The following is a 26,605-nucleotide window of genomic DNA, read 5'->3' on the forward strand; positions in this document are numbered from 1 at the left end:
TCCCCCCTCCGAGCGCCGCCGCGCCGCGCCGCGCCGCGCCGCCTACCTCGCGCGAGCCCGCGGCGGAAAGGAAGGAGCCCGGCACCCGGAAGCGGAAGGGCGACGGAGTGCTTCCGGTGCGGCGTCGCGAGGGGGCGAGGCCTCAGCACCGCCCCGCCCCCCCCCCACCGCGCTCGCGGCCGTTAAACGGTCGCCGTGGGGCGCCTCGCCCCGCCCCTCTCCCCGCGCGCCTGGGGAGGGCGGGAACAGCCCTGACGGGGGTGGGCGTGGGGGACGCGGAGCGTTTTAGCGAGGGGGTTTGTCGTTGTCTTTAGCCTCTTGGGCTTTGGGCTCTGTGAGTTATTGCAAACCCAGAGCAGTTCAGCCCCGTGCAGACGCAGCCGAGTACCCAAACCCCGCTGAAAAGAGCTTAAAGCGACCCAAACGCAGCCAGCTTCCTCAGCAGCAGGAAGGAGCCTGGGAGCGCTGGAATATTGAAGGAAGCTTAAAGACCATTCCAAAACAGGGAGTTTGGTTACAAAACATGTATCAAAACAGTTTTTATTTCACAGCATCTTAAATTTCACAAGTTCATTCATGTGAAATATATGTAACAGGCTACACTTAAATTAATAGACTAGGACACAACCATAACAGTATTGTTTACAGAAAAATGTACAGCCTCTTATCAAGAGAGTTCTCCGTGCTGAGTCAAAGCAGCATCATATTTACACGGTACACAGACTTAAACCACCCCTCAATGTAAACCAACATTTCTCTTCAAAGCAAGAGGAGTTCGACTGTGAAAATGTAAAGCTGGCAGATACCTTATTTTGGGTCCCATTTTTAGGTTATTAATCAATAATGTAGTAATACTTCTTTGCCACATGGTGGCAGCTTTTAGGTAAAGAGATAAATATTGCCACACAGGCTTAAATGAACAGGACTGCAAGCTACACTCAAGAAATAGAAAACACATACACACATAAGTTACCGTATCTCTGCAGAATGACTCTTTCTGCACAGACGACAAAGAGGTACCAATTTAAAAGTTGCAGACTAAGTGTCTGGCTGGCATCAGTCCGAAACTAATGTTCTGCAGTGTCACTCGAGAATTGCCTTCTGTTTATTCCAAAAATGTAAGCACAGTGATCACTTTGTGTTGTCATTTTTGGCCTGTACTCTGTACAGCTTTTGAGCTCAAGAACTCTGCATGTGCCGGACCAAATATTTAGTTCTCTTTAAAATAGTATTCAGCATTTTGTAATGCAATATTCTTTACCCTAATTTGTTCTTCTAAAAAGTTAAAAAAGAAAACTTGCCATTTTATGACATGAAGCCATAGCTTCCATTCTGCGACTGTTAACTCCAGCCCAAATGCCCACTGTAACTAGGCAAACTTCCACTGAATAGAGAGCGCTAAGAGTTCAAAAAAAAAAAAAAAAAAAGCATTTTTTTTTCTAGTTTGAGAAAGGAAAGTTAACTGTTAGAGAAAACTCTTTATATACTAAACAGGAATAAAAGTTCCTGGAGAATTACATTCTCTGACTACACTCATACTAACTGAAGTATACTACTATTTCTGGAGATACTGTGTGAGAAATTTCTATGCTCAATTTTTCCTCTCTTCCCCTTCACAATTAGTTTAGTAAGTTGTGAACCACTATAGTTGAGTTCACCACTGTTTGCTAATTTCAAGGCTTATGTATATGCTAGATGTTTAATACGTAGGTATTTCTTGCATGCAATGACAGTTATGTTCAGTAGAAAGCTTAACTAGTAAACATTTTGTAAACCTTTTGGAAGATAACTGGCAAGCTTATTGTCTACCTGGTTAGCTATCATCTCATTTTAGAAGACTGGAAAGTCCTTTTGTGTTAAAGAGAACTTACGAACATATTAAACTTTACATGAATACCTTAAGTTACATACACAGAGTTGAACACAGTTACAAAAGGTTTGATAGTCACTGTAGTTATATGAAAAATACATCTTGAGCCCTTCTTAAAGAGGAAGGGGCTCCAATAAAGTTTGCTGCAATTCTAATGAAGCCAAATTAGCTTCAGGCAAAACATGGCTGAAGATCAATTTCAGCTTTGTTTTTATCTACAACAAACATTGAATACAAGGACAGGAATTTACATTACTTTACATATTTGAGAGCAGATATCCTTACCTCAGTACGAGGTCTAGTATTTCATTCAGGAGTCAAACAAATTACAGATTTCTTACCATAATAGCCAAGCGTCAGTTTTGTTCCTTGCAAATGGACAGTTACTTGTATCATTATATTGCTTAGGAAAATAAAACCAAGAGCCAATATCACAAAAGGTTCCACTTATATCTGAATGAATCCCCAGTCTGGATATTTTAAAAATACACAAAGGAATAGTCAATGGTCAAAGTTATTTAACCTCTGCATAAGCCTTAGAGTGCTGCTGGACATCAGCCGCTAAGTGGCTGTTCAGATGTGCAACAAATGCCAATTTCATGAGGACCATCACAGTGACACAATGCTTGGAAGAACAGAGAAAGGTTAAAAAAAGGTAGCATTTTCAGTATTGAGCATGCTTTGTTTCATTGGCTTAGTTTGGCAGCAATAACTCTGACTTAAATATTTGTGTTTAGAGCATACAAGATCATATATGACAGTCATACTAAAAAGGTGCTTATTACAAACTACAGAACATTGAAACACACAAAAATCATAAATTATACATTTGACAGCAAGTTGCTCTTAGTCAAGTGATCATTTTCCACTGAAGAGTGAATTAGGATGGCAATCACTTTGCTGCACCTACCTTGTTCARCACGTCGTATTTCATGACAGATTTTCAAACAGTCTTTCTTTTTTAAATAAAATGTATATTCTTAAGGTTAGTTAACTAATTTGAAACAGAGTAATTTCAGTCTTGCTACTTACTGATTTATAGTATAGTATAGATGCCCTGTGTATCATTAGTGCAGATATACTGGAATTGTTTTCCCTATATGCAAGGCCAATGCAGGTAAAGAATAAATGGCTATATAAATTCAGGAATTCCCATTAAACAACATAACTAACTTAAAAAGTACTGGTTCCAGACCAGCCAGTTTTAGGCRCATCTTTAAAAAAACAAAGTATGCATTTCATTAATGTCAAAGTGTGAGAAGATTCTTAGAAAGATCTGAACTTTACGATGCCTTGGAATGGAAGTGATGCTTCCTTTAGTTTCAAGGAAGCAAATAAAAGCCTTAAAGAAACAAAAAACAAACAAACAAAACAAAACAAAAAMCCCACAATTACATAGAATTCTTCATAGGGAAGAACARTTTTAGTAAAACTGAAAAGATAAATAAGGAATAATCAGCAGCTGTGACAGCCAACTGGTGAATATTTGTGCTTTAAACATCCAAAAGAAAATAAAGTTCAACAACTCTTTCCGTACCATCTCTCAGACTCAGCATACATATCCATAATGCACACCTTGACAGTTTAAAAAACGCTGCAGACTTCAAAACTAGCTGTAGCCATGACAGGATGCGCACTGTGGCATAGAAAGGCCAGGGACAAGTTCAGCAGCAGTGTTCAGTGATGCTATTCCCAGAGCCACTGGCTATCASCTGGAATGTAGCTTTGGTTAAGACTGTTGTGTGAGCCGTCTATAATGAGGTAAAACTTGGTTTTCAGGAAGATAGAGAGCCAGTTCCAAAGCTACGAGCACGGTGAATTCAAAACCAATGAGATCTCTTCTGTTGAATCTGAATCTCTCTTCTAGTTTCTATGATAGTACAAAAAAGAAGAGAGGGGGAGAAACAGAATCAGTTATCCACAAGATACCAACACACTGTCCGATTAAGTCAGCATAAAATAGAAGTAAGTGCTGCGTGGCCAGGACTGCACCTATAGAATCAAAAACACTGCTTGGGACCAAACAAGTAAACCAGCTTATCACCTCAGCTGTGACACACACACAGCAGTTACTGTTTCTCACACAAAAATATATAAATGAAAAATAAGCTCACTGCAGGATCATTATGACGTGGACTGTATCATTCAGGTACCTTTCAAGAATTAAAAAAAACATCAAATAAGGGTCCTAATGAGACTTTGACTGAGAGTGTTGGTCTTAAATGCAAGCATGCTATACTGGAAACCTTGGCTTTAACCTTTGTCTTGTTCTATGAAATAGAGACAAGGCTTTGAGAACACCTGAAAMAAATCTGATAGTACTTACATCTATAAGGTGTTTGACTTCGTGTTTCCTGAGGTCACTGCTGATCTTGGCCGCAAGCAGAACACAAGCACCAGCACACAGTTTGCGGTTCTGTTTGTTGAGTTTGCCTTGGAGAACAAGCTTCTCAAAGTAAACATAAGCCATGGACACAGTAACCGGCTCCAGATTGCACTCTTCACTCAGATTCCGCATCTCTCTTTTTAAGCTGGAGATAGAAGAAAAAACAAAACAAAACTGTCAAACATGATGTTTTTTATGAAATACACTAGAAACACTGCAGCATGGGAACTCGCAGAGCACACAGGCAAGACTTCTATTTGGAAAACTGTGATGAGTATCATCTTAGACCGGAGTAGCTCAGTTGGCAGCAAGCTGGATCTGACACACGAACTGATTTAACCTGGCTGGCAACATCTACTGTGGAAGAACACTTCCTCTGCCCACGGACATCAGCRGCTTAGCTGCCTCGCTGACAGATGGGCTATTGCCGTACAATTCCCTCTGAGCTCCCAAACTTGTCTGCTATTCATGTCATAAGACTGAATCACCTTGGCCTCTGCAATACCACTTGAAAGCGGTGTGGATCACAGTACTTGCTGCATAGAGTCCTGTTTACTACAAACATCCTGAAAGAACCAGGACTGAATGGGCAGCGAGACTGGTTTACACACTTCCCGCAATGGTTAGCTCTTCATTTCAGCATAAAGGCAAGCTGGCAGGGGACAGGTGCTACCTCTACCACTGTCATTCATGCTACACCTGCAGAGATCTCTCTGTGAACCTACAGTTCACAAAACATCTACAAAGAGATGGGCAGGATAGTCTGGCAGAAAATGTAAACTCCGATCGAGCAAACCTTCCCCTCAGAGCTGAGGGTTACACATAGCTGTAATGATTCTGCTGAATCATGTTTTCAGCTGGCTATTTCAGGGTGCCCTGACTGCATTAAGGCTAGTGTACCAGCAGCAAGATTACAGCTCTCTTTAGAAGCAACAGTGCATCTCACTGATGAATAGCCAGAAGCATTTCTAGAAGACAAGGAATTCTGCATGGCATAGTCCTACCTGTGTGAAATGCCTTTCTTTACTGAGAGTCCTCAGATCTAAAATTATTCTTTATACTAGAATCCTGTTAGAGTCCGTGGTCATCAGTTAGTCTTGTAATTGAAAGGGAAAAATAGCCGTATGGTTCAGAGAGACAATCCAGTTAAGAGTGGAACTGCACTGTAGCCAAACAATCAGGCTGCAAGTATCTCTTGCAAGGCCTAATGCTGATTCACTGTTAATTAGCTATTAGTATTAGTACAAAACAGTTGATGAAACAATGCCCTTTTAGGCTGAACTATGAAGAGACCGTTACCCTTTCACAGAATCCAAAGCATTCCAGTACAAGGCTGTAATCCTACAGTCAGCTCAACTGGCAACAAGAGATTAGTGTTTAATCATATATACTATTAATAGATTTAGTAGTTGCTTCATGCAAGTGGAAGATAAAAGCAGTTTTGTACAGTGTTAGATTTCCTCATTACTCACTTCTTGTTTCTTACCTCCTAATTTTGCTCAGTGTCAACCTGATGTGAGGAAACTTCTCTCTGAAGGTTTCATTCATATCCTTTTTAAGGTCCGAAGGTTTCACATATTCTATGACTGTTGTCTGAAACATAGGAGGCAAAATTTGTCATTGCTCCTGTTAGCAGTACTGACAGCCAAACAAGCCTTTCAAGGACACTTTAAGGCAAAACCAAGTTTTATTATTCACTATTTTACATTTCTGTAATGTCCTGCTAACTAATAGCCAAGGTTGAGTCTCTGCCACAGTCTTACAAGTCTTAATAAGCTGGTAAGCAAATGGTTACAAATAACAAATGGGAACACAGACATAAGTGCCAGGYTGGTTCTTGACAAGCTCAATGTGCAAAACCAACTGTTGGTATTTTTCCTAATCAGTTCTCAAAAAAGCCACAGCTTGTTTTTCTCCTCTCCCTAGGGGTAGTTCCTTATAGCAGGGTCTTCAAGCACTGTTCAGGGATGCCAGTCACTTACCATGTAAGAGGCAAAGATGAGAACACGCTTGTGTTTTCCACAGGGCCACTGAGGATCATCCAGAAGATTTGGATCATATTCTGCTGCTTCCCCAGCTTCATTTCCTGAAGGAATGAAGAAGGCACAACACTGGGCCACAAGACACATAGTTTTAGAAATTCTGTGTTTCCTCTTAAAAAGAGTTTTCAAACAGCAAAAATTAAGAGTTTGCCTGCATTCTGGGATCTGCAGACACTGCAGCTACAGCAGTCTGTCTGAATTCAATAAATGCACCAGTCAGGTATTGGGATTATTAATAAAAAACAAATCAAGCTTTCTCTAACAGATGCTTGATGTACCATTTTAGACAGTGCAATCTAATTGTTCATACTCCGCAAACATGCACAGAAAACAGCAGCACAAGACTGAATTCATTTGCATATACTCAAATCTTTCAGACATATTTGTCAGATGTGCACTTTTACAGAAGAGAACAGATTCTTGTCATAAACTCTTTGGTTAATGCATTGCTATGGGGCTGGAAGGCAAGGAGGACCACCTGTCCATCAGATGTTTCTTGTTGAAAAATATAAAACATTAGATTTACAAGGAGAAGCCTGCACTTCTTGAATTGTGTAAATACAACTAGGCCAGATATACAGAGGAATGTAATGAATGCGTGCAAGTCTCCTAAGACTCATCTTTTGGACTTCATTAACAAACCTTCTTTGCTAGGATGTACTAAAAACAGTCCCTCTCCAACTGCAACAAATCCTTCCTAAAAATGCATTTCACCAATTGCACTGTTTCTGACAAACATATTCATTTCATGCTGTGTGTGCAAGTGGTAACAAAGCTGGCAGTCGACCTTACCTATCTCAGATCCTGCTGGTATTGTTTTTGCTGTCACAGGTTTATACCTTGATCCAGGAAGACTCCGTGAAGCACTGGCTCGACATGGAGGAACAACACTATGGCTGTCAGTTTTGCGGACAACTAGGGCATTGGTTGGATACAAGAATTTTGCATAGGACACAACCTTAAATAAAAGAAAACTGCAGTAGTTATAAAGGGAACTTTATTGAAACGCTTATTTCCAACACCTAGGACTTTTCGAAACAGACACACCCCTGGAGTTTGTTTGGTGTTGGAGACCCCTTTGTTTACAGCAACAGGAGGTGAGGAAGGGGGAAGAATTTGGACACGGGAAAGACTATTCCATCACTTCAGTATGGAAGAGTTGTAGAGGATTTAGGGGATGGGAGAAGAAAAGGCAAGAATCACATCAAAAACATTCTGGCAGTACATGAATTTAATTGAACAGGTTTAATTTCTTCTATCAAATCATAATTCACAAGATGTCTGAGATCCAAGAGTCAAATTTTCCAGAAACAGAGACAGAAATGATAAGGAACTGACAGCCTCCCGAAGAGGAGCATTATCACAACTCAATCCCAACMCCTCAAACTTTAAGGATCTAAATAAAAACTTTCACAGCTCTGAAAACTAGAGCTCTCATTTTATGGATGGCGAAGCACAGCATAAATTAAAYGATTTGCCCCAGGGTCATATCGTGACAAGGCTAGAAGAGGCTAACTCATCTGCCCATCATCCCCTGCTCCTGTCAGTAGTTTAGTCATCAGCATTACAGATTAAGAGATACAAAGCATTTCCTTACCTTGCCATCAGCTCCTAGCTCTACACCTTCCAGTCCAAGCACCATCTCAGTGGAGACTGAAACTCCCCCAGAAGGATGTCGTTGTTTCTGTCCGTCCATTTTTAGATCGCTAAATGCAGATAAGAGTGCACTAGTRGAAAATGCAGCACAAGCTCAACTTCCTCTATGATAAACCATTGTCTACAGCCAACGCCACAAGGTCAGAGTTCCACTATGTGGGAACAGGGCATCCCCTCRATCCCATTTCCAAGCAAGCATTAATCTTTGAATAATCTACTCAAAAATGTAGAGATTCTTCATTAAATAATCAGATTTCATCTCATTTTTAACTCAGATCTGTACCAATATAGCTACTAAAAGTAAAYTCAGGTTTTTATATATAGTATTTCTGCATAAAATTATTCCATTTGTTACACACTAATGCTCAAACACTTGACATTAAGCATGATTTATATTACTAATTTTCCAGGATTAGAAACTTGCCTTTCAATCGCAATTTTCCAACCACTGTGTACACAAGCGCACACTAAAAATTAGTATTGCTAGCAGAACTCTGCTTCAGTGATGGCAGCATGCAGCATTGTCACCTAAATTCCAACGCAAAAAAGCAGCTTTCAGTTGAAGAACTGCATGGCCAGCTTACACACGAGCAGAAAGACACAGTGCTCAAAACTGCTCTACAATAACTCCAGCGACCTTGCYGCTTTTCCATGAAATGAAAGAATAGTTTCCCATTGACTATTTTTATAGCAAGCATATTTGAATACAATGCAATTCCCACCACTAAACATCCGTTTCCTTCTTCCATATGTTATGTACAGGACAGAGGTGACGACACAATTGTCCTGACAGAAGTGGATTAAAATAAAATGAATATTTTTATAGCATACTTGTATATCACAGACCTTCACAGAATCATCTTAAGAGTTCACAAGGGACTGAGCAAAGCTGCAGGAAAATCCAGCTAGCAGGTTATTTCTCACGAGTGGTCTTATTTACAGTTCTATACAAAAATGGAGTTCAAAATAAACTAAATGCAATATTAATCAGGCTAAATTGTTTCGGTTTCTCTTAGACTGCAAATACAATGACACTCATGGCTTAGAAGAGCTGAAAGCTMAAAGAGCATCTTAATCTTATTTAGATATAGCTTCACTATAAACCCTTGAAGAGTTTTCAGTAACAAAGGTAGCATCCTTCCCTGATGCTCTGAGTTAGCAGAACAGTATTTGAGTCCATGTTATCCTGCAAACTGTCAGCATCAGTATAGCTAGTGATCAAGGTGGCAAAGGTACAGCTCTGCAGTGGCAGGATCCGGATACACAGGCCATCATGGCAACGGAAACACGTTTAAGGTACAGCTTTTCCTCATTCTGCTATGCTATTGTGTCGACACAATTGCTTGTCACACTAGGGAGAGTTGCTTTTTGACCACTTTAGGAGTATGGGAATACTCCTATACTGCAACAAATCATGTCACATATTCCCAGCTGGTAACAAGAATTCCACAGGGCAGGAGTCTTGAGCATGTGAATAAACATCTGAAGAGAAGCCTACCCTTTTCCAGTATTCTCTCTTGAAGTTAGAATGAACAGACGTGAGGGCAATGTCTGATTTTAGTGCTCTGGCAGCAAGCTCTTGTCCATATATTTAAGTGGCAAGTCAGATATGTTCACTTGCTTCAAAACAGGATAGCTACAGCAACTGTACTCATTTAAGAAGCTCTTTTGCAAACAATACCCCAGAAATTTCACAAAGCAGTTAAAGATGACTCACCTGATCCGTAAACTTTCCCCGTAAGGTAGGATAGAAAAAGCCACACACAGTGTTCGTTTAGCACAGATTAACACTATCCTGTAAGTAGACAGGAAAACATCAGGATAAGAATTAAGATTCAGAAGTTACAGGCAGCAAGAAGACAGCTTTTTAACGGAACACAAACACCAGATTTCTCTTAATTTGCCCTGTAAATTACATAAAATTCACAGCATTATCTATGTTTTGAGAAAGTGGCACAAAACCAGAAGATATATATATATATATATATATACACATGAAAAAAGCTGATTTAGGAGTGAGAGTCAACTATTATAGACTCTTGCTATACAAGAATCCCCAAATTATTTTCTGACTTGCTGGTCTGCCACCCTCAGGGATCAGGAGACAGCGTACCCCCAAGCAGTGTTGACTGCACTTTCCTCTCACTCATATTTGGCACTAGCTATTAAAGACAGTTTACCTGCTCTTATAAAGTAAGTCACTTTTCCCTAGTTGCTTTCCCACTTCTACAGGAATTTTGCAGCGGTAGCTTCACCTTACCAGTATCAAATGTGTGACCAGGTGACAGTTTACATAAGGCACCACAGTAAGCCTTAAAGAAAGGCTATCTGTCATGCATCTGATTCCCTTGGGACACATGCCCGCTTAAAGAGCCCATGCTATTTGTGAATAACACCAGTTTTTTTATATTCCATACAGAAATTCTCATTCTGAGTGCCCTTTTCCAGCCAAACAGTTCTCAAAAGTTCACTCATTTCACCTCTTTCTTTACTATGCTGGAGCTGACAGTGTTGAGAGAGATCTCACAAGATTTATATTTTATACTTACTTGGATGATGGTACTACTCAAAAATCTCATAGCTCTATGAGTATTAAATAGGGACACAGCCCCTTCTTTCTCTGCTGCACAGTAAATAAAAGTCAAGAATTAAGATAAACCAGGCCATTCTCCACACACCTTCCTCAGCTCTGATCTCTCTCTGTGCCAGAGACGAGGAAGCGGCTGGGAGAGAGTGATGTCTGCCTTTAACCTCCTCCCATCCTCCTCAAAGCAGGATGGCAGAACCATGGGAATATTGCTGAAGCTATAACAAATATGAACATGTAATGCCTTTGACACATATATATTTAAAATTAACAAGACCACATGGACATCACATATTATTACCACTAAGATGAAATGGCTAACCACACTGCGCTCCTGGAGTCTATTTTTGAGAGTATCCTATTTCCCATGAGTAAAAGGGGCACAGCTGATCTCCAGAAGTTACCTGCTGTTCTTCGTGTCATACTGCCTCATGTTCTTGATGAAGTGCATCTTCTTCAAACTTTTGTGTCTTGGAGACCCAGAGATGTGCTTGGTTCTGCAATTATTAAAGAGAAAAAAAGAAAACACCACCACACTCTTTATATGCTCTAAAAAAAGTCATGCCAGTTTTATGATCAGATGGCAGCACTAGCATGCAGGACCTCAGATATTGGCGTGGAASAGGGTGGAGGGAGGAGAGGACTGCATGCAACGAGTTAAGATTAATGCTGCTTTTGAAAAAAAGTACCTTCGTACACTGGCATATTCCACTATGTCTTCTAAAAAGTCTAGAGAGCAGCGCTGGGAGATAAAACGCCTTCTGTAAAATGTACAACACCACGAAGAGTGAACAATATTAGTTCATGGCCTCCGAGTTTAGGAACTGCAACAGATCTATGAGCTCATACTGACAAAAAGGCAGTATTTTTTTTATTTTTATTTTTTGGAACAGCGCTTAGCTAGGAGTTTCAGATTTCTAAAAGGCCAAGAACTTTTTTCCCCCCATTCCAGGACCTTTACAGCCTTGACGTATTTTGAATTATGTATTTATACCAATTTAATTAACAAGAGCATTCACTATCTTCAACACATAGGAACACTTGCCTGTAAGTTATACACCTAAAAAGCTTCCAAACACTTGTTTAAAATCKTATAAGAAATATTACAAAAAGCCCCCCACATTAAGGCAAGGGAATAAGTCATTTTTAATCAATCTACTGATATATACAGATATAGCTGTATGATGATAGAACATCTCTATCTGCATTCTTCCTTCATGCAGGACACGGTATTTCTCCAGCATTGGGAGTCAGTCTAAAAGTCTACGACATTAACTCAATAAAATTAACAGATCTCTCAGAAAAACAAGAGGGAGGGCTATCAGAGGAAGCAAGGAGTATTCACTGCCCATCTGAAATCCCAGAATAGAAGATGTAAAAAGAAGAATAGCAGGAATTATGTGAGTTAGTATAACAGTAATGGGGTATTACATTTAAGCAGAAAAATGGACCTTGCCAAAGTAAGATATATTAACACTGTCAAAGTCAGCTCGTTCTTTGTTGGTAGATATTTACAAATGAATTGTGAAATCCTCCGGCTGCAATTTGCAAAGGAACAATGCATTCAGATTCAACTGCCACCAACGAAATACTGAGTTCAGATTCCATATTTTATGCGTTGTTTAAGCATATATTATGCTATATTTTTAGCACAAGTCACATGCACTGAAGTCCAAATTTTTCTTTCAAGGTTACATAGTAACTCAATAGATGGACAATGCTCCTGTGGAAGTCAACTTAAGCGTACAAGACAAGTTGCAGGACTCTGGTTTAAAGGTTTTACAAGATCCACTTTTGGGGAAGAAAAAAAAATCTTTAAGCTCCACATATCTCATCCCTAGAAAAACAATAAATACTTTGAGAAAGAAATCGCTGCTGCTTCTAATAAGTTAGAAATCTGCAATGCAAGAGGCAGCAGTCATACTGCCTTGCAGCAGTCACTCTCCTGGGCTACGCGGCTGCACACTGCCCTCGGGGATGTCCGAGGTCTCCAAGAGCAGCTTTGGGAGCACTTGCACACACGAGTAGCCAAACTATTCAAACAGGCTGAGGCCAGGTTCTCAGGCTTAGAAGTTGGCATCCAACACTAGACTATAAGCACCGTACCTTGCATGGGTGCAGGGAAATAAAAGATTTCAGGATAAATGGATCTTGAAGTCCAGCAYGTCAAGATTTCGAAATAGCTTAACAATCTGCTAATCCTAGTTACTTTGCCTTTCATCCTCTTCAGCCTGAGCTGGATAAGAAATACAAACACACTATTTTGTTGCTGCAGAAGGACATACACCAGAGTACTGGACACGAACAAAATCTGGCTGCTTTGTCTTAAGCCTGGTGCTGAGGAGTGCAAGTACACACTTGCTTGAGCGACAAAGCAGGTGCTTGCACCTCTTYTCCTCCTTCTTGCAAGTTATTTCCTCTCTTCTGAGTTACTCAGGAGTTACTGCCAGAGCTGCCTGCCAGGAGCTGTGCCAGCGAGACGTGGCAGTTACACTTTGCACAGTGCATCATAACGACCATGCAGAGTCACCAACACACAGCACTTTCTAGGCAATTACAAATTTCCATGACGAGCAGATTATTTGCAACAGGGGTATTTGTTCCTTTTGTTTAAAGCTATACCAGTTCTTCTTTCCGAGTTTAAGAAGCAGGAAAAACTAGCACTTCAGAAAAGGTGATGCTCTGGTATTTTTCCTTATACATTGACACAAGTGATATTTAAAAATGCTGATCCATAGGCAAACTTCTGCAATGAGGTTTCTAATGTTATTCCTGGAGTTGTACAAACCAACACTTATCGAAAGGTTTTCCAAAAAGACACTTCAGTCTCAAAGTATTCCTAAAACTAAATTAATTCCTCATTCCTCACTATACATTCAAGAGAATGTAAATTACCATTTTCCCTGTATCTTCAAGTATGTACTGAGAACAAATGCCAAACTAAACAAATGAACCTTTTTCTTCTTCTTCCCAAAGTTTGCTTATAATTTCCATAGCGTCCTTTTAAAAGGGAATTTGTACCAACTTACACTCCCATTTAAGGCTTTATTTTTCCCTTAAAGTAAATCTGATATTGCTTTCATTTCCTCAGCAGTGCTGTTCAGACATTCTTAAGAAAAAATAAATAAAAGAAAATGCAATAAACACCTACAACTCTAACAAGTAGGAGGCTGAAAAATTAGTGTCCTTTTCTGTAAACACAGGAGAGGGAAGTCCTCCCTATGAACTAACACCTTTATTATTGCTAGCGATTGCCTCCTACAAACCAGCAACTATTGAGGGAGCCGCTAAAGAACATCCCTGGCACGCCTAACAGATTGCCTTTAACACCCTTCACCAATACCTCGGTCTTAAAATATTTTTTTTGTTCTTTTCCAGCAAGAATAGAATGAGAAAATTCAACAATTTCACATCCACGTGGCTTTCCACTCTAATTTGGCATCTGACCTGCAATGAAAAAACCACCTTTGTGAAATGTGGAGCCCAATCTCACAGCTACTGGCATGAACACAGTTATTGATCCCTCCCTAGTCTTCCTCCCCCAGTGGGGGAGACCTGAAAAGAAGCCTCTCTCAGGGAGACTGAAAGCAGCCRCGTGTGGGCGAGCAAAGGAAAAATGAAACCAAAGCCAACGACAACAGGGATGGGTATAAGAAGAGCACGCGATTCTGCAAAAGGGTGCCAATGCAACTAGCCGGCCTGATTCGGAGAGCCACGGCTGCCATCCCAGCGGAGACGGTCAGGAGCGTTATTTGCTCTGAGCACCCTCTGCCTTTCCTCAGTATTGGGGATGAGGGGGAACAACCCCTGAACCTGCTGTTCTGTAACTGCATAGCTAAGTAAAGAAACTGCTGCAATGAGAGGAAGATCCTGCCCATTTGCTCAAAACCACAGTGACTCATCGCCACTGTGCCAACAGGAAGYGTCGTTTTTAGCTACATTTATAGCCAATATTTTCTGTCCTCAAGTGAAGTTGTCACCTTGGAGAAATTCAAGGTGTTGGGCAAGACATGCTCCTCAAATCTCTAGGTAGGGTACACACAGAGGTCTCACATATCCAGTTAGAGTTGGTACCTAAATAGCGTGTTTGCTCAAGTAAACATTTTACAGCAACACCGTTCTGCCGCTGCAGCCTGCGAGAAGCTTGCTGGTCTCCTCAATCGTCTTAGTCAGCAGAACTTCTTTATTAGACGGTGCCTTTTTGGAGTATATTGCAAACTAATGCTTTCTGAGGCACCCAAGTTTATTTTGCTAACGGCCTGCTTTCGTTTTAGTGCTTTTTTCATGCAGTCAATTCACACTTCARGAACAGGGAACACAGGATTCACTTTAGCAGCTGCTGGCTTCTGCCCGATTAAAAAAAAGTTGAGTCACATACCCTGAGCTAAGCAGATTCATCTAGGATAACATTCCTCGCCTGTGGTCTGATCCACTGGAATTGAAAGGATTATAATTAGTTTCTAGAGCGCATTTGTTGCCAAATGCCACCTAAATAGTGAAACAGAACACCAAAAATCTACACATGTACTATAAGTTACCTTACAAACACTCTTACTGACATACTGCTTGGCAATTGAAAGTTAAGGTATCCAATATTAAAGTTGTAATGAGTTCTGAGGAGCAGGTTATAACTTCAGCCGTACCCTGAAGACGGCTCAGACACGTCCGTTAGCCAATACCAACCGAAGTTCATGGCTGTGAGCAAACAGCCACTCGAGCACAGCTATTTCTTGACAAGCTACAGAGGGTTTTTGCTTGTCTGTTTGTACTTTTTTGGTCAAGAGATCACTTTTGAGGCTTACCCCCTTATTTTAGGAGCCAATAAAACAGGACATTCCCAGAACCCTGACATTAAAAATAGTAACYATGTTTATACAACCAGCACCTCTGGGGGACCCACCAGAAGACAACCCCAGGCAACACGTGCTCAGAGATAAGGGGCTATCAAGTAGAGGAATTCTGGATTAAGCCTCTGCTTCTTATCTCCACATGGACACACACACAGTCCAACACAGCTGCTGAATCTGGGATGAGCTAAACATGAACATAAAAAAAAAAAAACTTAAATTCAAAATTCTATTTTCACCTTCCCCCCAGTGAAGCAGTAGCCAACCCACATATCATCCTTTCGGATGGATTTCCCACTGAAGAGCCCCAACTGCCARTACTCCTAGCTTCAGAGCTCTGTCTCCTTCGACTCCTGACAGCGCCCTACCAAGTGCGGACAGAGAAACACCCGGCAGAGGGCAAACAAAGATGGCCAAGCAGTCCGCAAGCTTCCTGACCCAGAGGTTTACATGGCTCTTAAGTGTCCCAACCCAACAGGATACAGCTAAGAGCAACCTATGTATAGCATCAGTAATCCCCAAATGTCCCGACTTGCAAACTGAAGGGAAAAAGCTGTTCAAGTCACAGCAGATTAAAGAACGAACAGTGACCTTTCAGTTGACTCACCAGGAGTATTTTGCCCCTGTCCCAACAGGCCAGTCTACAGATACCCCAAAGGACAAAGGTAAAGCTGGAGGAATTTGCTGTAATTAGACAGGTCATAGTATCTGCTAAAGACTGGTCATCTCTAAGCAAATGCAAAAGAGACACTAACCCTTCCCGTGCTATCAGACATCACTTAAGGCACAAGCAAGCTTCTTCTGCTCTGGCTCATCCTGGGCCATACCACTCGCTTGAGTGACAGTGTCAGCCCTCCGCACCTTCTGGCCACCTGCTCCACAACCACAGAACCTGCTGCCGTACGCAGGCTCTGCTTCCAAGCCTTTTCTGTATAACCTTTGAAACCAGCAGTCTTCATGAATCTCATTTTAACTAATATTTCCATATCAATCTATTTCCTTCAGAGGCTTTCCAGCCTTAATATCCATCCATTATTTCCACTAGAGCGAAAATGAGTAGTCTGGTCTTAAAATTGTAGTGGCTGATGATCTTACTTAAGCCAGTAAGTGTAGCTGCTATTTCACCTTTTTGAAATGTCTCTGTTTAGCCCTTCTGGTTTCTGTATTTCTGTCATAGCAAGTGAACTGACTCCAACAGGTCTCTTCCCTTCCTAAGGAGGGGTTAAGTCAGAAGTTTCTAAAAATCTTAATAGTATTCCCCTCCCATCCAAAGTACCCCCCACCTTTCTCACATGGGCAGGTTTGCAGTTTGAGCCAACAAAAGCCAACCAGTCAGCCAAAGGGTCGGTGCAGTCAGCGTTCAGCTATTTTCACCTACAAGAGTATCACTCAGCCACACAGCGTCTGGACACTGTCTTCTGTCATGACTTTTTATCATGATTAGTTCCATGGCAGTTAAACAGGAGAGGAGAAACACTGCATTCTTGTTTTGCACCATTATTGCAGTTCTGGGCATATTTCACTTTAAATGCAGTAGCTTTCTGTTAACCTTTACAGAATTCCATTAAAAGTAACGAGCATGCTGCCAGTGATGCTTCAGGTAGTGCTGGGGTGCAGAAGCATGGAAGAGACCCACCATGAGCCTGGAGAACTCGCTACCAGCCTCAGCACTCTCTTCAAGCTGCGTAAGCTACTGAAGTCATTACACCCCATCAGAGAAAGGACTGCAACATCTGATTAGGTACCAAGTTGCTCGTATCACCCAAGCTTCCTCCTGCACCATACTTCACGAGGAAGTTTAGTGACCTCATCATCAGGTACACTGAATGAGACTATCAAGAGATCAGGTGCTGCTCACACTTTGCTGGCTGGAAACAGATTTCCATTTCTGAACTCTAAATCAATCATTCAGCTTTTCTCTACCATAAGGGATAAACAATGCCTTATGATTACTTATGCTGAGTGGAGGCTCTGGAAAATGGTTATGGGGAAGCTATTGGAGAATACTGGACATTAGCAGAGGTTTATGCACACTAGCAGCTACATGAAACCTGATACAACAATTCACTACATAAATTGCATCAACACCTATCCTAGGATTATTGCTAGTTTCACAGAACTTCTACAGGGAGCTCTGTGGACAGAGAAAGGAAAAAGTAGAAAACAAACCAGAGGATCACGGAAAGAAGGTGACAAAAGAACAGGAAGAACAACAGCCTGCACCCAACCTATATTTTTGCTCCAAAATATCTGGGCTCCTTCCATACCATAACACCACAAAGCAGCGGAATGAAATTCACTTAGATCACACGAGCTGCCTTCTGCTTCTGTGAAGACGACTGCTTTCAGGTTTGCTGCTGGCATAGCACGTTTGCCACCGGACTCCTGTCCCCACATCCCATTTTCACTGCACCTAGACAGCAACCGGATTCAAAGCAGGAGCAGAGAGCGGGAAGTCAGGCCCAGCGAGACAAGTGTTCAAAGATGCTACAAAAGCCAGACAATTACATGACTTGAGATCTCCTCCAGCCAAGTGCATAGGCACCATGGATTTATTTCAGATGGAGTCACATCCATCACCCTTCTGCTGGAGGGAAGGGTGCCACGATGCATGCACGCCCACAGGCACTTGGCTAAAATTAGCAGCAAGGCTTAGATTCTCTGTTGCTCTTTAGCAATAGAGACTGCTAATAGGCGGACAGAATGGAGGTCAAGGATTTTTAATTACAGTGTGAAATTAGGGGCTAATAGAATTTGGTTTCCCATTTTTCACTTGGAAGAGTTTTATTTTAATATGAATGTCCCTTTGTAAGGTCTTTTACATGCCTCGGTATAATCACAGCTGTCAAGAGACTGAGTTATTAATATAACAAGGGCAAAAAACATTTATTGGTTTGTGGAAGCACCAGTTTAGGAACAACCATCAAAGAAAATCTGCACATGAAATCCAGCTCCCTACTTCTGTTTACAATAGGAAGATATACCTGTCAAGTTTGTTTTGTCAAGGCATACTTTAAAGAATTAAGCTGTACAGTTTTCCTTCCTTACATGCAAGCCAACAAGCAGATATGAACTGTGCTTCAGTCTGACTGGGTAAGAACACTGGCATCGGGGATTTAAAAAAAAAATAAAGTTTAATTTTTCTCAGCTGCCATTATTTAGGCAGACCAGGAGACATTTACTGTCTTCAGGCTTGCATTTGGTCTGAAAATAGGCATTCTCCATAATGTCCCATGTCTTACCACCCTCCACGTTTGTATTAACGAGCCTCCTGCTCCTCAAAAGCAGATCGAGTACAACTCGCCAGTAGCTGCAACTTTTCAGTAATTAAAGCCAAAAGAAGTCAGAAACCACATTCATCCTGAATCCCATTCAAAACATTCTGTCATAACCACATGTTCGGTGCAACAAATCGCTTCAGTGAAGAATCTGTGCCATCAAGTGCTGAGGACTGAGCAAGACATTTTCGCGGATAGATGTTTTTAAACCTGGCATCCACCGTGGAGCTGCAGTAGAGCAGAAGACGCCCTGCATAAGTGACAGTACAGCTGCTGCCCAGCTCTAAAGAGCTCCTTCCTTACAACGTGAGCTGCTCACTGCTTTATGGCAACACCGCTGGATGCGCAAACACGCAGCACGCGGGCCAAAACGTAGAGCTCTTGCAGTGCAATTTGCATCGCAAGCCGCTGTCCCGGCAGTTCATTCTGACGCTTGTTTAAAATGCAGGACTGACAGAGAACAAATGCAAGAGTCACACAGGGGGCCTAGTTTCTCTCTCCAAGAAGCTTCATTTTCAAGAAGAAATCCAAACTGCTTATCTAAATTAGCATGGAAAGTACTTTTATGTTTCGGAGCAGGTCTCTGTCAGACCTCACAGGATTAGAGAGGAGGCCCAGTTCCTTGACCTCTCTTCTTATTCAAGGTTTGTTTACCAAACTGAAAGGGCACAAGGGGCTTTCCTGCATCAGAGCTGGTCCAAAACAGCCTAGAAAAAAAAATCCAGCATTTCTCAAAGGAAAGTAAAGCCACTTGCAAGAAAAAAAAAATACATCATGCAGCATACACAACAAGTGAGAAGGAACAGAAATGAAGGATAGATTGAATTAAGTTGGAGGCAAGTAAGCGAGAAGCTCACTAAGCCTGAAAGGCTCCATATACTAACAAGAAAAGAAATTACTGTGGATACTCGTCACAGTGGCTGCTCCTTTACTGCTGATTCACAACCCCATATGATTAAGAACCTAATGCTACTAAGAAACAAGCTTTGCATTCATTGCATTTCATATATCACATTGTTTTGGTGCTAAGAGTGTTTAGACAACCCAAGGATTAAATAACGCCTTCCAGTTAAGTATTACGAAAACCGTATGTTGCAACAGAACCACCAAGCCAGATGTAAGATTTGCTGTGCCCAGAGCCCGCTTGTTCTGAAACGCATCTAAACCCTGCTCCTAAAATCCCAGCTGCTTCTCACAAAGCAAGCTGTATGTGCTGGCCAGGACACAACATTTTGTTATGTGACTTATTAGAATAAAAGCATCCAGCATAACAAAACTCCCAATTAAAAAAAGAGAACCTTTTACTTGGAGGAAGACRAAAGAATTCAGAACAGGTGACTAGAGGAAACCTCAAAGAAAGTTTAGGGAGGTCTCCTGTTGGTTTTATGCATAMTTGGTTCTTCCCACAACCTTTGTCATCTCCTCTAACCCACAATCAAGAGGTTGTAGCTCAGCAAGGCAAAACATATGCTTACGCTGCAGTGACCACAACAGAGCAAATGCAAGCCCGTCCGTGCTGTAGACCAAGAAGCTTCGACTGGCAGTTCGGCCCGCGCTGTTCCCCGAGACGGTGTGGCTGGCTAGCAAGTTGAACAGCTATCCAGCTTTCTGAGGGGCTCCTGCAAGCCACGCTGAGCTCTGGTACCTCCATGCTACGCAAGAAGCGGCCCAAGAAGTGCTCCCTGAATATGATCTAGATGTTYAGCGCTTGGAAGGGAAGGGCTACCATGATCACAGCAGGTAGCAGGGTTAACCGGTAGCAAGCTTTTAGCTTTTAAAGACTCAGTATTTCTTATGAATCAGAGCTGTATCTCCTGAAATGTTCTTGCTTCCCTTGCACTTAAGAGGATAGTAAAGACTCCTCCTTTAACATCTTTTTCAGAAGTTAGACTAAAACAATTTACAGTAAATCATATACACAATAACTATAAACCAAAGGTTAAGAGTTTAAAAGCTCTGCATATAAAGAGCTAGCGTGACAGACTTTGTAGCTGAGCACCATAAATCTGCAGTGATCTGCTTTATGAACAATACCTCCTGCTCATTAAAGGATCCAAATTTCATTATGTATACGTGCACAACAGATTATACATTTTTAAACTCAAACTACAGAGCCAGCATACTTCAGGGCAGTCTTCAAAAGAAGGATCACAAGCATCTTCAAGCTCACTTAGCCTGACAGCCTCACAGCTTGAACTGTTTGACGGTTGGAAGAAGGTGGAAGCCAGGATAGCTGAAGTTAGTCTTCGAGATTTAACATGACCAAAAGACATGTATCACAGTAAATTTAAAAAAAAAGGTTAATAAAGAATTTTGTGGGAGTCACTTTTCTCCTCCTCCCCCACCAAAACCACATACACAGCAGAAGAGCTGGTCTGTAGTTCAAAACTATTCTTTAAAACCGAAAGCAAAGGTATTTCCCTCTGTACTTCATTCCACTGTCAATACGAGTGCAGCAAACGGAGCACCACAGCTAATGATTCTTCTGAACTGGTTTAGTTACTGTGTCAAAAGCAAACAGCAGCCCTGACAAAGGAGCTTCAGCGGCAGATAAGGTGAACTAGCTGCCAGGTCAATCGGCAAAGCAGTTGCAAGTTTGAACAGCCCACTTATCTGCAGTTATCAAGAAGCACTTTTGTGCTAAGCGGAGTTATGGTAAAGAGCAATGACAATCTAAACATTTACTCAGCACGCACACTCACAGCTCTCAGCGTACAGCTGTTGCTCAACATGAGCTTTGTGAAGTTTGAGTGCTTAGACTCAAAGGGAGGCACTTGTTCACCAACAGAGATTTTGGGGGGGGGGGGATAAGGAGGAGGAGGGAAAAAGATAAGTATTTTAGACAATGAACCAAAGAAGCTCTATTTTAAGCCAGTACATTGAGTTCCCGCAGACTTCAGAGCTAAGAGTTACATTTGAAAATAATGGTCTAATAAAACTTCTATTATTTTGCCTGACTTGGAGGAAGCCTTGTAAAGTAAATAATATTGCAAGTAAACTGCTAGAAAATAGCCATGCTATTACATAAAGCTTTGGAAGTACATTCAAGTCCACAGTACAGCAGTATCAGAATAAGGAAAATCTGCTCGCAAAACACCAGGACTTGTTTGCTGGAAGCCTGGGTCAGGGCCCCACCAATTCCTCCCAGAAGTTAAGCTGCTCAGTTATTCATGTTTCATTTGGTAGCATTTTCCCTCTCAACTGACGACACATTAACTTGAAGAAGCAAGACAACATCATTTCTACTACCATCAGCACCTCCTTCAGAAAAGCCCTGTAAGCTGGTAGCGAGGGAAAAACGAAAGGTCAGAACGACACTCTTCTAGAGCTTCCCCTTTCCCGCGGCCAGTACACATCGCCTCGAAACACAGCTGTCAGGGGCGTTTGCACAATCGCTTTGAAAAGTTACAGAATCTGCCTGCAGGTGAGATCAACGGCAAATACAGTCACTGCCGTATGCAGATTCCTTCCAAACGGGGAACAAGGCTGCTTGTAAAAGCCTCTCGTCCTTTCCAAACAAAGGGGTCTAATAACCTTACTGTTAGAAGTTTCCATGATTGCTTGACCAGGAACCCCTCATGGAAGTGCATGGGATACAAGGACATGTATTTTCTGATCTCCGTGTTTCCTGCTAGGCATACGGATTACTTATTCTCTTTTTTGATTATTATATCTGGCTGGGAGCTTCAGATATTAAACAGTATAGGTAGTTACTAATCATAAGTCATAAACACTTAATATTGGACCCATGTAATTCACCTGCAGGTGTAAATATGAGAGAAGCAAACTGTATTTGCCGAGAAGGAGACTACAGCCTTCAGCTGAGCTTTAAATAAAGTACGGGTTTAGAAAGTATTAGTTTGTAGGTCTGAGCAGCACCTTTCAATCTATTGCTCTTGTCTGTAAAGTCAAAGCCTCCAGACTCTGTTAAATATTGTTGCTTCCTGAAAAGCACCATATGCGCTCAGGTTACTCCAAATATAGCTTAGAAATTAAAACCAAGACCTTTAAACATTAGATTTCATCCACCTCAACAAAATATGCATATCAGCAGCTAAACTGTCAGCAGGACAGAACCATACCTCAACCATCACAAGCATAAAAGCCTGACCAAGCATTTCTGCCATTTTACACATGGAACAAATTTGATCACAACTATGTCAGCAATATTGCATCCAGTTAACACTTAAAAGCAGAACTGGTCCAAAGTATTGCTGTTATCAACTATTGTTTAAACCCTCACCCTTAAAATGATCTAGATCAGCTCAGTCATATCTGATTTATCAGGAATAAATAAATAAATAAAAATCAGCATTCAGTTCAGCCCCCTGACCACTGAACATCAAGGGCAATAAAGCTTCAGTGGCAAATAATTTAGTCCCAGTATTTGTTCTTAGGCCCAGCAATGCATAGGGAATACACGGCAAAATGCATTACACCATACTGAAACCTCTGAAGTGCACAACAAGCAGTGACATTCAGGGCTGTTGTTCCCATTCTTTGTGCTTTCATAACCTGGCTATTTTCAGGGCTCTGTTATTTGTGTTTCCCAAGAAAGCTCTGCCAATTTCAGACCCAGCTGCAGAAATTCATTAAAATCTATGAATGCTGATTTGTTCATTATTTGCTGCCTCCCTCCACTGCTTTTTGTTAGGCTTGTTCTTTGAAAGAACAAAAGAATGGAATAAGATGGAAAAGGAGGAGGGATGACAAGCAGAGTAAGAAAGCTGGTATAGCACAGATTTGTAACTTGAGATCCTGTAAACAGAACATTCTTTAGAAAAAGAAAAATGGAAGATTAAAGTTTATAATGCTCAGCCAGCAGTGCATCCAAACGAGGCATTTCGATTAAACAGTACCTCCAAGGGAGCACTATTAACACACACCCAGTTCACCACCGAAGTTTCCATCCTGAAGGGCCTGACAGCTACACCACAACTCTGAGAAACTCAACACTGCGTCACCTGAGCACTTCACCCATGCCTTGGACCCCACCGGAGATCTTGTCTGCTGCTAACAAACGAATCCCGGCTCCAGCGAGGCGCAGTCGCAGCCTGCCCCGAGCTACGCCAGCCAGTCCCATCGGCTTTTCCCAGCTTCACAGTCAAGTCAAACAAGATCGAGTTTTCTAATGAAACTCTGTACAAAGAAACTGCCAGTTCTGGACAAATAAAGTGACCTCTACTGATGTGAGCACACACCAGCGCTATGAAATCACCAGTTACGGCAACACTGGTCGCCTAAAACAAACAGGGTAAATCTGGGAGCCCCTTCTGCCCAGGCCCTGGTGCATTTAAGGGAGGCTCCACTGAGGGCAATTCAAAGCAACTCTTCACAGTGACTAAAATAAGGACTCTAAGGAGAACAGCTGCCTTAAGTGGGCACCAAAGATTAGATGTCCAGAGTAGCAAATACCGCCTCCTCCTTCTGCTCCGATGACTTCATATGCCTGTATATTTGCACGATGTAAACAGTTAACCCATGTGGTGAGTGGCAACATACTTTACCGTAAGAARATATCTAAATTCCAGAGTCCTCCAAAAAAGGAAAACCATTTGGGTTGGCTTGTTGGTATCAGGCACGACAGAAAGATATGCAGCTTTTAGATGCTTTCTGAATCTTATTTTGCAAATACCACACGATACAGAAAGAGACGCAGTATAATAACAACTATCCTGCATGATGGAAACACATCTGATGGAATCACTCTGCGTATCTGCAACGAAAGGGGACACTGACATTGTGCAAGGACCGGGGGCTGCCACCACCTCGGGATGGATCATGAAACCAAACATGGAGAAAATAAAGTGCTCCAAGTCCCTCACTCTGAAAGCCTTCCCGTCAGTCAAAATGGTCATTCCAAAGGATGGTCCATCTCATCCACTCTGGCAACCAACAAGACTGGTAGTAAATACTTCGGAAGAGTTTTTTAATACATCTCCACAGGCAGCGTAAAACTATCCTTTTGCCAGAAGGAGAAGGATTCAGTAAGACACAGGCTCATATTTAACATCCGAGAGACTGTCATCCATTAACTTGTTCAGTCCCTTTATTAAGCCATTTACACTTCTTGGACTCCTGCAGCAATGAAGCCGACAACTTCATCACACATATATAAAAAAAAAGATGTGGCTCTTCTGCCTGACAATTGCAATGAGTGCTCCCTGCAACTCTTTTTTTAAGACCAAAAAAAAAAGACATGAACTTTCACTCCAGATCACCTTCATTAGAGGTGCATAAAATGATTATGGCAATGCCACATATCCTTTCAGCCCTCTGTTTTCCAAGCTGAAGAAAATCATAGTTTGTTTTGTCATTAGTCACACAGAAACCCTTTCATTCTGCTGATTATCCTCCTCACACTTCTTTCTACCATTTAGTCCTGATTTAACATTCTTTTCAGAAGGGCTGATTAGAATTATTATAGCGAAGCATAACAACATCTAAAATTAGATGCCACGGAAAGAGGCAGGAAGGACACCAAACAAAAGAAAATCCAAGGAGTATGTATTTAAAAATGTTCAGTTTGTGTCCTATTGACTTGGCATGGAAAGGGGAAGGAGTGAATAATTTACATGAATTCCAGTTGTACAAAATTCGGTATGCCTGTGCACAGAGCATTGTGTCACACACAGAGGTAATTATACTTGTAACGCTCCTGATGCAAAACTTGCCCTCAAAAGCTTGATATGCAATATTAAAACAATAGCGCGAATGGCACAGCACCTAGTGCACTGAACAGGCCTTTGAGGACCACATGAGTGCTATGAAGAAGCTGTGTCATAGCAACACTGTTACTTTAGGCTTTATTGCACAAACTGCACATAACAGCGTAATCAGTGCATCCAGGGCATTAAAGTAGCAGGCCCAATTTCAATTTCTTCAAGAAGTGGGGAAAGAAGGTCCCTTCCATTAAGAAAAGGAAAGCAATGGGTGGTACATGACAATTCAAGAAGAAACCAACCTGGCAGGGGCAACTCCTGAAAACATTCTTACTCACAAATAGCTGCTTTCCTCTAAAATTCGCTGGAACTGCCAACTGCCATGGCTTGACTGCCATCATCAAGCAGCTTCTTGATGATCAAAAGGACATATCCGTTACGTGAACGTGCACTGAAAGGGAACACTAATCAACTGTATTAGCAAAGCTCCCCAGCTTTAAAGCACAGACATCTCTATTTCAGTCTACCAACAAAGCTCTGGAAGCCACTATAAAGAACATAGAGACTTGGATGTCTTTGATATTGTTTTGCATATATGTGCACTCAGAGGACCAGCCCACTTTGCAAAGCTATTTCTGCAAGGAAAAGGCCTGACAAGAGTTTCTTTAGAACTTAAATCCCGAAGAACAAGATCCTGCCTTTCAGCAGATTAGAAACCTCACACTTTCAGGCTGATAGAAGTCCCCTGGATGTAAAAAAATAATTTCCCTCTGAAGGCCAGAATATCCTTCTCTGAAGTTGATTCAGAAACTTCCCAGCATACAAGCATGTATTAATATTCCTCTTAGAGCTACTATGTAAACAAGCAGCAGAAATTAAGGGAAGGTACTACACTCAGTAGTAGTCACATTACATGGAGTAAGAGCTTACCTAACAACGCCTCTATTAGCCTCCTCTGCAAACAGAAAATTTCAAAGATCAGGCTTTGAAAAAGCACAAAGCATGAAGCATTCGGGTTACTGCAGCATCCCAGCTGGAGACTAAGCTGTCGAGATATTCTGCAAATCCGCATCACCAGACGCTTGCACAACTCCGGGCATTCTCTGCCCATGCAGCTGGGCAAATAGCTAAGCAGCGTATGCGGCGCTCGCAGCGCAGCTCCCGCGACTGCCAGGGCAGCTCAAGGGAGGAGGGAAGCAGCGCTGCGAGCAGCCCCCTTCCAGCACGGGCGCAGCGGGCGCACAGGCAGAGCGGCGGCGGGCATGTGCACAGCGGCG

The 26,605-nt window shown here is 41.8% G+C and overlaps 2 protein-coding genes across 9 annotated transcripts in view; both read right to left on the reverse strand.

Moving 5' to 3' along the window:
• The window catches only part of RPS21 (ribosomal protein S21), a 4,318-nt gene extending 4,173 nt beyond the window's left edge, over positions 1-145 (reverse strand). The window contains exon 1 of one of the 2 annotated variants that reach the window (XM_026057666.1): positions 47-145. The gene's annotated coding sequence lies outside the window, so the exon portion shown is untranslated. The remainder of the gene's footprint in view (positions 1-46) is intronic. The other variant, XM_026057656.1, reaches the window with a different exon arrangement.
• A 364-nt stretch (positions 146-509) lies between these two features.
• Positions 510-26,560, reverse strand: CABLES2 (Cdk5 and Abl enzyme substrate 2). Of its 7 annotated transcripts, none has more exons than XM_026075326.1 (10): positions 15,080-15,358; positions 11,231-11,302; positions 10,946-11,038; positions 9,672-9,749; positions 7,896-8,025; positions 7,091-7,256; positions 6,239-6,342; positions 5,743-5,849; positions 4,197-4,401; positions 510-3,740 (listed from the first exon to the last, which is right to left on the reverse strand). In XM_026075326.1, the coding sequence occupies exons 1-10, from the start codon at positions 15,100-15,102 to the stop codon at positions 3,600-3,602; spliced, it is 1,119 nt and encodes a 372-aa protein (XP_025931111.1). In that variant the 5' UTR covers positions 15,103-15,358; the 3' UTR covers positions 510-3,599. The 7 variants fall into 7 exon arrangements, with proteins under 7 accessions (XP_025931111.1, XP_025931189.1, XP_025931605.1 ...); XM_026075404.1 differs by having other exon boundaries at positions 7,896-8,004; positions 15,080-15,356; XM_026075820.1 differs by lacking the exons at positions 11,231-11,302; positions 15,080-15,358 and adding an exon at positions 26,259-26,560.
• Between the last annotated feature and the right edge of the window lie 45 nt (positions 26,561-26,605).

The sequence above is a fragment of the Apteryx rowi genome, unplaced genomic scaffold (assembly GCF_003343035.1).
Source record: "Apteryx rowi isolate R43461 unplaced genomic scaffold, aptRow1 scaffold_0, whole genome shotgun sequence".
Classification (NCBI taxonomy): Eukaryota; Metazoa; Chordata; class Aves; order Apterygiformes; family Apterygidae; genus Apteryx; species Apteryx rowi.

Excerpts from the sequence above, each read along its gene's own strand:
- CABLES2 (XM_026075326.1), bottom strand. The coding sequence starts at position 15,102 with ATGTCAGTAAGAGTGTTTGTAAG. Across the intron at positions 11,303-15,079 it reads TCAGTAAGAGTGTTTGTAAG|AAGGCGTTTTATCTCCCAGC; the intron begins GTAACTTATAGT and ends TACATTTTACAG. Across the intron at positions 5,850-6,238 it reads TCATCTTTGCCTCTTACATG|ACAACAGTCATAGAATATGT; the intron begins GTAAGTGACTGG and ends CCTATGTTTCAG.